Here is a 16,864-nt window from a genome sequence, read left to right as displayed (position 1 = left end):
ATATTCAACATAATCTAATGTGACTGTAATTACTAAGCAAATGAAGTATAAAGTGTAGAGCAGAAATGTTATATTGGAGTCATTTTAATGGCAGTGGCTAGTCAAATGTCCTTCAGTGTCCTGACAAAACGTGCAATGAAATTACCTGAAGAACTGCAGTACATTTTTTTTTAAATGACCAGACTTCATTTCCATTGTTCTGCAATTCCATACTCAATGTATTCCTCAACATTAATGGGGTTGATTGCCTTGTGCTGCTTTGTGCTCCCTCCATTGTAATTCTTATAGTATCACTTGGCAGGATTGAGGTCATTTTTACCACAAATTATTTTGAACTACCAAAGAACATATTTTGTGAAATATTTAATGAAATATAGATTGTTTTCTTTTGCACCTGGTGTGAAACTCCAGGGTTTTCTATTTTTGTGACTGACTTGGGAGTCTATTTGACACATGTATGAACAACATACATTTTTTTGTTCAGGCCAGGAAGCTTAGGTGTAGAATAAAGGTTTTTGTAACCCTTTCCCTTATCAGTTCATTAACTGAATGCCACAAGTAAGGTCTCCGAAGACTATGATTTAAAATCATGCTTTTTCATGATGCTTTCTCCCTCCCACCCAAAATATTGTGTTAGACTCACATCTGGAGTGTGTGGAGTATGCTCACAGTTCTACTACAGGGAGTATATGCTATGCTTCAAGCTATGGCAGGTTCTGCCAAGGTACTAAGGCAGTTGAAATGGATGGTATCTTAATGTCATCGTAGCCTTGCTATTGTCTAATATGAACTGCCACTGACAATACATACCTAAACAGAGTTTAATCCTGTTTGTGCCTTTTTAAGCCTGTTCACCTCAGAAGATTTAGAAATAACCTTTTTAAAAAAAAAAAATTATACTGTTAGGCAGCAGAGTATGAAAAGATGATAAAAATCTGCTCCAGTTCTTACCACTATTATATTTAACTCCAATTAAATAGATAGTTTTCTTTCTTGCCCTCTTTTTATTCCAATTTTTTTTCCTTTTTTATTTTATTGTGTCTCAAATATTACATTACATAGAATACATTTCCAATTCTCTTATGACACCATTTTTACCCCTATTTATATCCCTCCCCCCCACCAAGTGACCATACTAAAGTTACAATTAAATTTTTAACCATGAGCACACTTTTCCCAATTTTTCAAATATAGCTTTGTTGGCTTCCCCCTTAAATACCCATGAGAAGTATATATCCCATTTCTCTTTTATCTCTTCAATTTTTCTATCCCATATCTTATCTTGTTTTAAACATTCTAATATGTCTGATTGTATATATTCATACAAATAATTGTTCCATCTTTCCAGGGTCCATTTTAAGCTCTCCTTCCAACCATATGCTATCACTGCATGTGCTGCTAATATCATTGCTTTGAAAATGCTCTGGTTTTGTTTCTCAATGTTATTGTTTTCCAGTACCCCCATAAATAACAACTCCCCATCTATATCAATATTAAACTTACATGCCCCCACTATTTTTCCCCGAATTTTCCCCCAAAACTCTATAACCTTGGGGCACTCCCACCATAAGTGGGAGTACCACCCTTCTTTTGCATTACAGTGCCAACAATTTGGTTTCATCCCTTTAATCATATATGCCAATTCTTTTTATTCCAATTGCAAAACAAAGAGATGAATTTTAATTTGCCTTTATGTATTGAAAGAATATTGGCAAATATGATTAATAAAAGTTAATATGATTAATAAAAGTTAATGAAATATGATTAACAAAAGTTAAAAGGCATTCAGGTGCCATAGTTACTGTGGAAATGTTTTTTAGAAACAATATTTAGTGAAGCAACATTTTAAACAGTTCATCTGGCATATATATTCCATAGTTTAATTACGGCAGGCAGTTACCAAGGAAAAAATTCATCTTTGGCCCAGCTGTTCTAGTAACAAAATTTTCCTGGCTTTGGTGATTCCTGTCTAGAAATGCACAATGCATGCACACACATGCAGAATTCCATAGTGTATATTTTATGTTGTTGACTCATTGCCAAATTATGCTGTCTCTTGTTTCCCTTGTCATGATTTTGTACCGTGGGAAGGCTAGTTTGAAACCACTGAATTCTAGGCTCTCTACAGGGTTGATATTTGTATCAGTCCTCATATACACTGCTTTCTTTTGTTTATCTTTGGTTTAATCCAGAGCTTCAGCCTTTGCACATACAAATAACATTAAGAAGTCAGTTAGAAGCCAGTAGCCAAAGAGGAGAGGTGTCATGTATTAAGACAATAAATTTTCTAGTTTTCTGCTTTTGTTGATTGACTTTTTGGAATACTTTCCTAGCTCGAAAGACTAAGAAGAAGATAAAAGGAATTCAACAGTCCAACATTGCTGCAGGGAGGGATACTGCTGAAAGTCCTGTAAACAAAGCTGTAGTTCCTATCTCCCTACCACAACTTACTCCTACTCTGGTCTCCCTACTGGAAGTCATTGAGCCAGAAGTGATGTTTTCAGGCTATGACAGCACAATACCAGACACAACATGGCGTATAATGTCAACTCTCAATATGCTAGGAGGAAGGCAAGTGGTAGCTGCAGTGAAATGGGCAAAGGCAATTCCAGGTAATTATGTTTCTATAATATATGTATAATGGACACATCATAGTTAGATTTTTAGAGTTTTAATGTAAGATGATTTTATAAGATGTTGTGAATTTTAAGTTGGCCTTTGACAGTAATAAATATTGGCTATGTGTTTCTTAGACTTCAACTGTATTCCACTTCAGTATGTGCTGTCATCGTAATGGGGTGGTTGTAAATTATCTGAATATTACCTAAGAATTCCTAGATAACCTAGATATTCCTAGTTCTGGTGGTATGTTGTGCCTGAAGGATTAGAACGGCGCAAAAAAGAAATATGGCTTCTCCATAGAACTGTTACTAGATAAAAAATGTTTATTATCTAATTCTCTTTCATTACCCCTGTAATGGGACTGCTTCTGTCACCTCCCTGCTAGGCAGCAGGGCTGCAGAAGCAGCTGATCTGCCTTCCCCTCCCATTTAAAGCCCCCTACTGGTAAGCTGATTGGCAGAGTCTTTAAATGAGGGGTAAGTGAAGGTCGCCACCACACTGCCCCTTCTGCCCCATCCCCACCGCAACCCAGGCGGACAAAAGAGGCAGTGTGGCCTGAGCCTGAGGCTGCCTTCCCCTGGGAAGCCAGGCTCAGAAGAGCACACACCATCCCTCCACTCTCAGCTTCCGGGGTTTCTGACCTGGGAAGCTGAGAGTGCCATGCCTGTGTGTCCAGGTTGCTAACAAGCCACAGACTGGTACCGGTCTAAAGCTCAGGGGTTGGGGACCCCTGGCCTCAGGATTTGCCCCACTATTACTAATCAGCATGATTGCTTACTATTTTTTCATAGTGTGTTTTACTCTGCTTACTTCCATTGTCAGTTTCCACATTCATGGTTAAGAAATGTAAATGGGTTGTCCTCATTCCAGATCACTATATTTCCCCTCTACTTGTAATGTTTTTCTGTTATAGTTTAATTCAGAGGATTCTGAAGGAAAAAGTTCAAAGTGTAATCCCAAATGAGCAGCCATGTTAATCTGTAGCAGTGCAATAGACAGGAGTCCAATAGTGACTAATAGAATTTATTCCAGTATAAACATCAGCCTAATGGAGGTACACTTTTTGCTGATGAACTGAGTTCTGACTCACAAATGCTTATGCTACCATGTATTTTGTTAGTCTCTTGGGCACCAATAGAGCCCTCTTTCATTTGAGCTATTATAAATGTCAAAATACTACTTGGAACCAGTGATGACAGGAAGTGTTCTAGAACCTATACATTTATTTCAAATCAGGTTTCAGAAACTTGCATCTGGATGACCAAATGACCCTTCTGCAGTATTCTTGGATGTTTTTGATGGCTTTTGCTTTAGGATGGAGATCATATAAGCAGTCTAATGGGAGCCTGCTGTGTTTTGCACCGGATTTGATCATTAATGAGTAAGTTGTACTGGAGCCTTTTAAACTTCTGGAAATATTTCACGGTATAACATTTATATTCTTCTAACCAGCTACACAGCCGTGGTACAAATGCTTAACTTTTAAAGTCTGTTTCCTATTTAATATTTTTTTAAAAATAAATTGTACAGGACTTTATAGAATAGGAGAAATATTTGCCCTTCATTTATGTTAAGTAATATAACTTGTGGAGCTTTCTTTACGTTTTTACTAAAGAGATGCATGAACATAATTAAATCTACTGAATCTGGCAAAAGACTTTTAAGAGTAAATGTGTACCTTGTAACATTTAGGAGCACCATGTCCTGTTGTCATCACTCTCTCTAATGTGGAAAGACAGCAGAGCAGGTAACTTGTCCAGATTGTGGGGGCCCTATAGGTGCATAGGAAAAAAACTGAGGATTTCAAACAACTCCTGCCCTTTCCCCCCACCCCTCCATCCAAGGCCAGGTCTGTATTAGGGGTGTGCAAAAAAACTCCAAATATTCACAGTATTCCATAATAGCAACTCAGTATGGTGTTCATATCTTTTTTTTTCTTGTTACAAACTTCTTGGGTCAGTTACTTCTTGTAGCAAAATTTTCTGAGTGGCGGGAGGGGGTGTTTTTAAAGATACAGGCATAAAAACTGCAGTGGAGCTGCTGGTACCTGTTCTGGAGAGCCAGTTTGGTGTAGTGGTTAAGTGTGCAGACTCTTATCTGGGAGAACCGAGTTTGATTCCCCACTCCTCCACTTGCACCTGCTGAGATGGCCTTGGGTCAGCCATAGCTCTGGCAGAGGTTGTCCTTGAAAGGGCAGCTGCTGTGAGAGCCCTCTCCAGCCCCACCCACCTCACAGGGTGTCTGTTGTGGGGGAGGAAGGTAAAGGAGATTGTGAACCGCTCTGAGACTCTTCGGAGTGGAGGGCGGGATAGAAATCCAATATCTTCTTCTTCTTCTTCTTCTTCTTTAAATAACTCCAAAATTTCAGGTAGATTGGACCAAGCGTCTGAACGATTCTGTGAGCATCTGAACAGGGTGCCCACAGCCATCCTCCATTATTTCATATGTGTGTGGGGGGGTGGGGGGAACCTCCAAGCTGCTTTCAGGGCAGAAGCCATGCCTGCAAGCAGTAATCACTGGTCAGATGCCTGCCATGGAAGAACCAACAACAAGCCTAACAGAACCTTTGCAGACCCCAGTAATCTCAGTAGAACCAAAGCTTGATGTACCATGCCAAACAAAACCAAAATCAAACCATACAATCTCTACAGTGGAAACTCAGAGGGTGGGGGGGAGGCATTTTTGCAAGCCCTGCAGAACCACCTGCAATGTGCAGAAGCCCAGCAGAACCTAGGGCCACTATGACAGAGCAGGCCCAACTGAATAATGCCAAATCAGAGAACCTCTGCTGTAGAAAGTGAAGTGGTGGGCACTTTTCAAGCCCAACAGAAAAATGGCAATGTACACAATCTCAACAGACCCCAGTGCCACTGTAGCAGTGCACATTCAACAGGGCTAATGTCAAACCAGAAAATCACAACAGAACAAATCCGGGGAGGGGATTTGCAAGTCCGGCAAAACAAATGGCTATGTATGCTGCTGTGGCAATGCAGATTCAACAAAACCAGAGATACCACAGTAGAACAAATCCAGGCACAGAGCAAAGAGGACACAAAGCAATTCTGGCAAAGAAGGAAGAAAAGACTCTCTTGAAACCAACAGATACACTCAGAATTGATACAAGCAGCATGGCAAGCTCATAGACAAATCCCCCTCCCAGGAACTTGCAAATGCTGGCCCCAAGTCTTCCTGGTAAATTCCAAATATTGTTGGAATTTTTCGACACCATTTTTCAGTATCCAAAAAAAAAAAAATCCTAGATGTGTTTGGGATGCTGAACATACCCCCAAATTCCAATTAAGGTATTTTGAGGGTATATTTTTGGCTCAGGTAAATGCTACCAGGATTGTCGTCTATATGCTACCAGAATTGTTGACAGTAAAGGGCAGAATGCAGGTGTAGACCCCTGAAGGAAGTCTCTAGATTTCTGATCTCAATCTCTAGCCCTCTCCCACAGTGCAGGTCTAAGTAGGGTTATTCTTTTCTGAGTCTGTTGAAGTACCCTGATCCCATTATTAAGACATACCCATTTGTTAATTATTGCTTCAAGCAGAGTGTAAGCAGAGTTACACCTTTCTAAATTCACTGAAGTCATTGGGCTTAAAAGCATATAACTTTGCCTAGACTTGCATTGTCATTGGCTTTTAAGCTACAGTTTGAAAATTCTACATTCAGTTGAAAAGACTAGGAGGGAAGAGGGAAGGCCTTGGCCTTGGAAGGTGCACTTGCCCTGAGACTAGCCGTCACTTCACCCTTAGCTGTGGAATTTTTTTTTTCACAAGTCCCTTCTTCTTACATTTGGCTTTTATTCATTTTAATATAATGTGGATTTTAAAATATTTCAACTATCAGGATAACAGCCAATAATACTTGTTCAGTATCAGTTGCATTAAATGTATATAGCATGTTTATTTATACTGATATTGATCTAGGTCCCCGACCCAATTTTTTGCATCTGTGAATCCTTTTGTCATAATAAGTTAAGAGGATTAAATGTCCCTGCCACTGCTGAATAAGCCTGCTTCCTTCAGATGCCCTCTGCTTCATGCGTTCTGCATAATACATTATGATAAGTCTAGTACTGCTGGCTAGCTGATATTGTAGCATAGAATCTAATAACACTAGTATTGGTGGCCCTGAATGATGGAACACAGAAAATTCATTGAAACAATAATTAACCATCAAGTATGACTTAACGAAGAGCCCCATGGTTTAGAGTGGTAAAGCTGCAGTACTGCAGTCAGAGCCCTCAGCTCACGACCGGATTTTGATCCCAGCAGAAGCTGGTTCAGGTAGCCGACTTCAGGTTGACTCAGCCTTCCATCCTTCCGAGGTTGGTAAAACGAGTACCCAGCTTGCTGGGGAGAAAGTGTAGATGACTGGGGAAGGCAATGGCAAACCACCCCATAAAAAGTCTGCCATGAAAACGTTGTGAAAGCAAGGTCACCCCAGAGTCGAAAAAGACTGGTGCTTGCACAGGGGACTACCTTTACTTTTTATGACTTAACAATTTATTACTTCTATATTTCAATCTTGTGAAAGTTTTTTGCTTCATAAAAGTTCTGAAATGATGGACTTAATGCTGAAATGCAAGCCAAGTTAAATTATAATATTTCTAATTGCAATAAATATTTTCCACAGCAACAAAATATTGTGAAAATGTGGATTGTTCTTGTCAGTTATTGGATAGAATTGCTAAATCTGATCTTAAACTACCTAGCAGTTGGGTACTTGGTATACGTTTTATGAAGTGTGTGTTTTCTAGATGTTCCCCCTACCCCAACCAGTTCATGTCAGATTCCAGTTTGAACAAACTAAGGGGAGGGGTGAGAATAATATATCAAAAAGCTTATTTTACCAGAGCTGAAATCTGAGCTCGCAGTAACAGCAAATATCATGGCACACCGACATATGTCATCAGAAATGCTACAGTTTCTATGCATCCTGATGAAATTGCCTCTTCCCTTTCCATCCATCCTATCCTAACTCGTCTGCCTTGTAAGTGTGGCAGAATAATTAATAACAGGGATTTTGGAAACTGCATTTCCTAGGCTGCATTAGGATTGAAGAGAGGAGGTGTCAGGTACTTTCTGGGAATGTGGTTCTCATTTGAGGAAAAGGAGGACATGCTGTTCGGCTTGGATACTTCTTTTCACATAACTCCTGAAGGCAGGAAATGGGCAGCCCTTTCTGATTCTGAGAGGGAAGGGTGTGCATGCCTACTCTTCAGTTCTTTTCTTGCCGCCTCTGTGAGAGCATGGATTTTCAGAGAGTTCTGGGGGTTTCTCTGTAGAGCTGTCAGGTTGCTGCTCTATTATCCCTCTTTTCCTTGTATGCCTCTTCTTGTCTTTTGTCTTTGTCTGTGTCAAGTTTGTGAATTGTCAAAAAGTCAAAACAGACACCTTCAAAACCATTGCAGATGCTCTCCAACCAGGAGACTTGGTTTCTGTAGACTTGATGGAAGCATACCTGCATTTACCAGTTTTCCTTCTTCTCTCCCAAACACAAGAGATTCCTTTGGTTTACCTTTGGGAAGAAACACTTCCTATTCAGGGCCATGCCTTGAACCATGTTTATCACCTTGCTTGTAGCAAGACTCAGGACAAGGATTATATATTTGCATCCTTGACCTTCTCATGAGCAGAGCATTCTTGAGTGCCTTTTAGGTGATTCTTCACCTGGATGCCATTATTGACTTTTAAACTACACAAAGTCAAGAAATGAATGAACACTGTATGATTGTTCCAGTCAATCAAAATATTGAATCTGATGTTCCTAGCCAAACTGTTTGGCTCCCTGGTTGCAGCAGTCACTACTGTTCCAGAGCTCACTCCAGGCTCCTGAAGGAGTTCTTGCTTTTTTATCAACCAGTTATAACTGTTAAGAAACTTTGGAAATTATTGGTGGATCAACAACTGAAGCATGATATTCATCAGTGGAGTATCAGATCATATTTATTAGGCAAGTCCATACAACAATTGACAGAGCTGCAGATTACCATGAACACAAGCTTGATGGGCATCTGAGACAACCTCTAATATCAGTTTTTGGAACTTGGAGCCATTCACCATAGAATGAAACTATTTTTTTCCACTTCCTGTTGGGAGTTACCTTCACCTCAGTTCTTTTCCTGCCTCAGTAGGGAGAGCACCTAGGATAGGCTTCCCTATTAGTAGGGAAGTGCCAAAAAAAAAAACCTCAGTAAAATTTGGATTCAAGGTATTTGGGTGCAAAAATATTCGGGGAGCACCCTTTGGGAATCCAACGATAGACTTACTCACATCTCCAGACAATCACCAACTGAAGTGTTTCTATACCAGGTATTTCCAACAAAGGGCAAAGCCACAGATGCCCTGATAACACCGTGGCTGTGGGAAATTCTCTGCACCTTTCCCCCAATCTAACTTCTACCCAGACTGATCAGGAGAATTCGGAAACTCAAGGTGGAAATCTTAGTGGTAGCCCCATATTGGCTGAGATGTCCATGGTTTGCAGACCTCCAAGAGTTGTCAGTGGAGCACCCACTAACTCTTCCCATCTCAGAAGATATGCTACACCAAGGTCCAATCTTCCATCCTTGTCTAAAGTGGCACTACTTGACCTTATGGAAATTGAAAGGGGGAAATTAGGATATCCATCTCAAGTTTAAAAACAATTTTAGCTTCAAGAAAGTCTTCTACATACAGAATCTACAGTATCAGTTGGAAGGCTTTTGTCCATTGGTGCTGCAGAAGACAAGTTGATCCTCTCCAGTCAAAATTAAAATCCATTCTCACTTTCCTTCAAGACGGTCCATCTTCTGACTTAAAGGAAGCCACCCTATGAAGGCAAGTTGTGGCCTTGTCATCTGTTCTTCCTAAGATACACAAGATGAACATCTCCAAACATCCACATCTCTTAATATTAAGAGGAGCTGCTCTTCTCAACCACCACTAGCTCACAGATTTCCAGCTTGAAACTTAATACAGTCCTTGGCCCTAACAAAGCCACCATTTTAGCCCATTAAAGAGATCTCTCTGCTCTTCTCCTGACAGCAGTAATATCTGCAAGAAGAGTCTCTGAGCTGGGAACTCTATAAGTGAAGTCCAGGCTCTGTATCTTTCACAAGGAGAAGGTTGTACTCTACACAGACCCAACTTTCCAACCAAAAATCAACTCAACTTTCCCCAGATCCCAAGAGATCTATTTACCTTCTTTTTGCCCACATTCTATACACCCGAAGGAGAAGGTGTGGCATACACTTGAGGTCAGTATTGAAGTGCTACATTCACAGAACCAAAAATCTACACAAATTCGATGCACTCTTCATGGACATATATCTTCCTGACTTGGGCAAAAAGATGTCCAGTGCAGCAATTAGCAAGATCAGCCAATTATGTATCGCATAGGTGTACAAAGTTCAAAGGATTCCAGTTCCTTCTGGCATAACAGCCCACTCCATATGGAGTGCGGCCACAAATGCAGCCATTGCCAAGCCAAGCATCTGTGGAAGAGATGTGCAAAGCTACTACCTGGTCATCATTACCTATCTTTATCAAACTCTGCAAAATGAACATGTACGATTCTGCTGATGCAGCCTTTGGACATAGAGTTCTGCAACACGTTCTAGAGGATGTCAGTGGTGACCTCCCTCCCTCTCTTTAGGAACACTGCTTTAAGAAAAAGATATTGGATTTATATCCTGCCCTATACTCTGAATCTCAGTGTCTCAGAGCAGTCACAATCTCCTTTACCTCCCCCCCCCCCCACAACAGACACCCTGTGAGGTAGGTTGGGCTGGGAGAGCTGTTACTGCAGTTGCCTTTTCAAGGACAACTCCTGCGAGAGCTATGGCTGATCCAAGGCCATTCCAGCAGGTGCAAGTGGAGGAGTGGGGAATCAAACCCGGTTCTCCCTTTGAGGCAGAGGACATCTTGTGGGTGATTTTCCATTCTACTTGTAGGGAGACAGAATAATTTATTAATTTATTTGAAACTTCCTGCTTCCTGTGGGAGTCATCCTTGAGGCAGTTCATTTCCTGCCTCAGTAGGGAGAGCACCTCAGAAAATTGTCTCTGCAGTGCTGTTCTTTTGCCTTTTTTTTAAATCATCAATTTCTCCTGTTTCCTTTCACCTATTCCTTTCACCATCTATCTGTCTCTTTCTGTAAAAGAAGAGCAATGCAAGGACAAAGAGAGAGGAAAGAGAAAAAATCTCTTCAGGGCCAGTGCCCTTAAGGGCAGCCATTTTACAGCTCACCAGCAAGGCTTGCCAGTCCTGGGAGTGAGCTAGCTAGGACGCAATTAAAGATCGCGGAAGGATGCAAGGCAGTCGGGATGAATTCCTATCAGACGAAGATAGGGAGCCCTTAGAGACGCCTGCCTATAGCGGAGCCGACAAGACCCAGTCGCAGCTTGTTTCGGTCTCCCCATCGACACTGCAGTATTGCGGCTCTAGTACGAAGAGTGCCAAAACTTCCCGGCCATGAGCGGCGCAGCGAGAGGCCTCTCACAGCAGCCACCGGAACACTCCAGGGGCAGAGAGAGGGGCAAAATGGTGGCAAGTACTGCATTTAATGTGGATGTAAATGCCCAGTTGTCTCCCCCCCCCCCCTTGCATGACGTGGCCAGCACAACCGCTTACTCGCGAGTAGAGCCACGAGAGGTTTTTCATGATAGGAAGTCAGGGGGCTTAATCCCAGTCCTGCTACCAAGTGATTTTTTCGAGGTTCTGAAGGGCCAGCTTAGAGAGGAACTGGTGAGCCTCCAGAAGCCTTAGGGGCAAGAGGCCACATAGATCTCCAGCCTCCTCCCCCTCCCCATCTGCCCCGTCCTCTTCATGTAGCAGACCTAAAGGAAAGAACCCTAGGTCCTGGCTGACCAAGGCTGCCTGGAAACAGGTGTCAGTAGATGAAAGACAAAGGGATCAGTCTCCTGATGGGACAGACCACCCAGACAATCCAGATAATAGGGAGGAGGGAGAGTTCTCTACAGACGATGAGGGCTCAGATATCCTAGTCCGAGAACCTGCAAAATGATTTTTTAATATGGAAGATTATCAATATTTACTTTCAAAGACCTTAGCAGTCTTAGACCTAGATGATGATCCCAATATTGATAAAGATGCAGAAGTAAAACATAAGTTAGCCCACAAGGAGGGCGACAGGGAATTCTTCCCCAGGCACAATGCCACTGAAAAAGCCTTTCCTTTTCCAGCTTATTTTGAGAGAAAAATGAGAACTGAATGGAAGAAACCTTTTGTTAACAAGCAGTACCCAGGTTTCATCAAGAAACTATACCATCTGTATTCCTTCACTAAGAAATTCTTGCAGGTTCCGGTAGCTGATGCCCCTGTGGTGGCTTTACAAAGTTATGGGGTGGTCTCAGAAGATGGTCATGGGTCTTTAAAAAATGCCTTAGATAGGAAAGCTGAATTCGCTTTACGCAAGGCTCATGAAGCATCCTCTATGTCTCTCAAAGCTTCAGCAATAAGTTCTGTGGTCGCTAGGGCATCTATCATTTCGCTAAGAAAATTACTAAAGATGCTACCAGAGGAGAATTCTAGAGTCATTGATGGAGCAAATAGATTATTAAAAGCGGCTTCCTTTCTCACAGATTCCACCTTAGACTCATTGGTTTTTGCTTCCCGAGCAATCGCATCCACTGCCGGAGCAAGACATTCCCTCCGGCTCAGAGCTTGGTCTGCAGACACCAGGTCCAAGAACATAGTAAGGTCATATCCTTTCCAAGGGGGGCACCTTTTGGGCGAACATCTAGATAAGATCCTGGTAGAAACTAGGGATAAAAAGAAGGCTATGCCACGCTTCATTAGGCATCAAAACAGTCGGCAAAATTTTTCATCTTCCTTTTGTACCTAACACACCCATCATAAGTTTCGACAGGACCCAAAGAGAAACTCATGGTTCTCGTCCAAGCAACCCTTTCGTAGACCCACCTTCCACAATAGGTTCAACAAACAAGGCAAACAACCAGACAGAACTGACCAAGATCCAAAATCCAAGCAATGACTATCAGAGTCTCCCTGTTGGTGCCTATCTACTTCACTTTGCGCAAGTCTGGCAGGACTCACAAATAGACAGTTGATGCAAGGAGGTGGTAGCAGGCGGTTACAAAATCAAATTCCTCATTATCCCACCACATCGCTTCATTCGTTCTCCAGAGCACCGAAACACTCAAAAGAGGATTCGAACTCTTCAGGCCATTCAACACCTGCTTTCGATACAAGCAATAGAAAGGGTACCAATGGAAGAACAACAATCTGGAGTCTATTCCATATTTTTTACAGTACCCAAACGTTCAGGAGACTGGAGGGCAATCCTGGACTTAAAGTTTGTCAGCAGATTCATTGCGACCAAGCATTTCTGTATGGAGATGCTACGATCCATTGCAGAGTCCCTGAAACTCAAGGAACTGTTAACTTCTATCGACTTGACAGAGGCCTATCTGCACATCCTAATTTTTCCTGGCCACAGAAAATTCCTCAGATTCTGTTACAGTGGGGAATACTACCAGTTCAGAGTCCTTCCCTTCAGTCTGGCGTCTGCCCCCCGAGTCTTTACCAAAGTACTCGTCAATTCAATAATTATTCTACAAGAGCAAGGGATGCACGTGTATCCATACCTAGACGAAAGCCTCATACGCTCACCATCCATGACGAAAGCCCATCTGATCACGAACAAGACCATCCAGTGACTGGAGGAATTTGGCTTTGTCATCAACAGGCAGAAAAGCTCTCTACGCCCATCTCAGCGTCTGGAACATCTAGGGGTAGTCATCGACACGGAGACGTCACAGCTGTTCCTAACCTGAAAAAAGGCTCAGAAGATCAAAGAATCGACAGTGGTGGTCATCCAAAGCAAACAGTCTTCCCTGATGTCATTGGCTTCTCTTCAAGGTCTGATGATTGCATCTGTGGACTCAGTCCAATGGAGGAGATTCCACGCAAGACATCTTCAGAGCTTTCTCCGGCTGTTTCAGCACCAGATTTCCAGAAAAGCAGATCCGGACTCTCGGAATCCCTCTACAGGTGAAGATGAGCTTAACATGGTGGACAAAGACACAAAACTTGCTACAGGGAAAATGTTTCTGTGTCCAAGAATGGGATCCAATCTTCACGGATGCCAGTCTGTCAGGCTGGGGGGCGATGTACCAACAGATGCCAGTACAGGGAACATGGTCCAGTCAGGAAACAAGGCTTCCAATACATGTTTTGATGCTAAGAGCGATCCGACTGGCACTGATTCATTTTGCTCCTCTTCTTTGACACAAGCACATCTTGATTTGCACAGACAACATTGCAGCGAAGGCATATATCAACAAGCAGGGGGGGATCCAGGTCCAGGATGCTCTACAGGGAAGCTTACAGCCTCTTCGTGTGGGCTTAGTTACACGTCAAGTCCATCAAGGCAGAACATGTACAGGGGGTTCTCGATACCCAAGCGGATTGGCTAAGCAGACAACAGCTAAGACAAGGGCACTCAAACAGAGCTCATTTCAGGAAATAGTGGCACTTTTGGGAGAACCGGAAGTGGACCTATTTGCATCTCCGTTGAATCACAAACTCCCTTGCTTTTACACACGCTACTATCACCAGCTAGTGGAGGACACAGATGCGCTGACAGCTACCTGGCCAAAGGAACTGCTGTATGCTTTCCCTCCAATCCCTCTTCTTCCGAGACTTATTTGGCGAATAAGACAACTCAGGACAGAGGTTACTGTAGTGGCCCCATATTGGCCACGGAAACCCTGGTTGGCAGATCTGCAGGAACTGGCAGTCCCAAAACCAGTGACACTACAGATGACAGAAGGTTTGCTTCACCAGGGGCCAATTGCACATCCCAGTCCAGAGTGGTTTCGCTTGACCGCCTGGAGGTTGAAAGGCAAGGTTTGAAAAAACTGGGTTATTCAGATCAGGTTACCAGAACTATCTTGGCGGCCAGGAAAGTTTCCATGCAGAGAATTTACAATTATACATGGAAGGTATCCGTCAGATGGTGCCATAGAAAGCAAATGGACCCACCCCCTCAGGTACACATTCCCCACTTGGAATCTCAACAAAGTGCTTAGGGCACTAACAAGGGCTCCCTTCGAGCCAATCAAGATTTCTTTATCTTACCTTCGGATGAAAATCTTGTTTTTGGTGGCTGTCACTTCTGCCAGAAGAGTTTCAGAGCTAGGCGTTCTGTTTGTTAGTCCAAATTTTTGTGTCATCCATAAGGACAAGTTCATTCTTCGTACCGTTCCATCCTTTCAGCCCAAGGTAGACTCATCCTTCCACAGATCCCAGGAGATTTACTTACCTTCCTTCTGCCCTCATCCGGTTCACCTGAAGGTGAAGACATGGCACTCTCTCAATGTGCAAAGAGCCTTAAAACAGTATATAGATAGAACAAAGGACATGAGGGCCACAGTCTCTCTTTTCATTAACATTGTGCCTCCACATACAGGCAAGAAGATGTCTCCTGCCATTAGCAAAGTAATAAGACTTTGTATAGCGGAAGCGTACAAAAGCCAAAGTCTACAGCTCCCCCAGGGCATCTCCGCTCACATAGTGCTGCAACTAACGCAGCATTTGCCAACAGGGCCTCAGTAGAGATTTGTAGAGCGGCAACATGGTCCTCCTTATCCACGTTTATACGTCATCACAAAATCAATTCATATGTATCAGCCTTTGGGCGGAAGGTCCTACAACATATTTTGGAGGGCTGAGATGGCAGAGACCCTCCCAGTACATTGGGATACTGTTTTTAAGATATCCAACAAGATGTCCTCTGCCTCAGAGGGAGAACGACCATTGGATACTCACCGTGAAGGGTCCTTCTCCTCTGAGGACAAGAGGACATCTTGGCCCACCCAGCTCACCATCTCTATGCTCCAAAAAAGTTCTAAACTACCCTTACCAGATATTGACGGATAAGAAGTAGGATTAGCCACATGCCTATACTCTGCATATTTCTATCTAAGCCTATGTTTCAAGCTATGCAGTCCTTCGATTGTTGTTTCTTTTCATGTTTGTTCATTGAGCTGTTATGTTTTTACAGTTGTTCCAATTTTCTTAGGTCTGCTGCTGTCAGAAGTTCCTGAACTGACTCCCACAGGAAGTAGGAAGTTTTAAATAAATAAATAAATAAATAATCCTGCCTCCATACAAGTAGGATGACACCCACAAGATGTCGTCTTGTCCTCAGAGGAGAAGGACCCTTCATGGAGAGTATCCAGTGATCGTTCTCCCAGATAAGAGTCTGCACACTTAACCACTACACCAAACTGCCTGACTGTGTCTTTTTAGAATTTTAATAGATTTTAATCAATTGTAGTTAAAATGTTATTTATTGTTGTTATTATTGTACAATGTATGCATTAAGTTCTTGTTGTTAGCCGCCCTGAGCCGCTTTGGCGGGGAGGGCGGGATACAAATAAAAAGTGACTGACTGACTCTCCTACAAGATGTCCTCTGCCTCAGAGGGAGAATGACCATTGGATACTTACCATGAAGGGTCCTTCTCCTCTTGGCCCTCCCCAGTTACCATCCCTGTTCTCGAAACATTTACCAAAAAAAATTTACAGAGTGCCTTTTTTCTTACATCAGCTTCTCTCTTTTCCAACTGTACTAGTTCCATTACTTCCTGTTTGGTGTTTCTTCTGAATGTTGTAAAAGTTATTTTTTTCTAGTTTCTGATAAAGTTACTACTCTTTTTGGAGTTATCAATCTGAGGTGAGGGTGACTCCCAACAGGAAATTAAATAATTTAGATCTTCGTGGTCTCTGTGCTTTGAACTGTTGGGATAGACGATGCTTGCACCGACTCTGACGGTGTTTCTTAAAGCTTTAGCGAGGATCTTCGCACCCCTGCACTGGGCATGCCCGGGAACTCCACCATGCATGTCCAGAGGCAGGCGCCTGGATCCCGCCAGTTCTTTTCTGACCATGCACTTGAGAGGAACCTTTCTCCCATCGCTCCAGTCGGTGCTTCCTTTCTTTCGTTGTTTTGTACAAAAAAACCTGTTATTATAGTTTTAGTATAGTTATAGTGTAGTTAGGATTAGTTTCCAAGTTAACTTCCCCCCCCCCCAACCCCACTCCAGGCCCCTGGCCTATGTGGGGCTGCTTTAAACATTGTTCCCGATGCGGGAGCAAGCTCACCCCCTCAGACAGTCACTCCCTTTGCCTCCTGTGCTTGGGGGAAGGGCATTGCACGGATACGTGCCTGCACTGCCAAACGTTTGGAGAGCAGACTCGCACAAA

General features: G+C 42.7%; 1 protein-coding gene across 1 annotated transcript in view; it reads left to right on the top strand.

The window, feature by feature from the left end:
* Window positions 1–16,864, top strand: part of NR3C1 (nuclear receptor subfamily 3 group C member 1) — a 124,892-nt gene that overhangs the window by 66,957 nt on the left and 41,071 nt on the right. The window contains exons 4-5 of the mRNA XM_060240535.1: window positions 2,334–2,612; window positions 3,859–4,003. Of these exons, the coding sequence (XP_060096518.1) occupies window positions 2,334–2,612; window positions 3,859–4,003 (424 nt within the window). The remainder of the gene's footprint in view (window positions 1–2,333; window positions 2,613–3,858; window positions 4,004–16,864) is intronic.

The sequence above is a fragment of the Heteronotia binoei genome, chromosome 5 (genome assembly GCF_032191835.1).
Source record: "Heteronotia binoei isolate CCM8104 ecotype False Entrance Well chromosome 5, APGP_CSIRO_Hbin_v1, whole genome shotgun sequence".
Lineage (NCBI taxonomy): Eukaryota > Metazoa > Chordata > Lepidosauria > Squamata > Gekkonidae > Heteronotia > Heteronotia binoei.
This window is presented reverse-complemented; position numbering and strand designations above follow the sequence as displayed.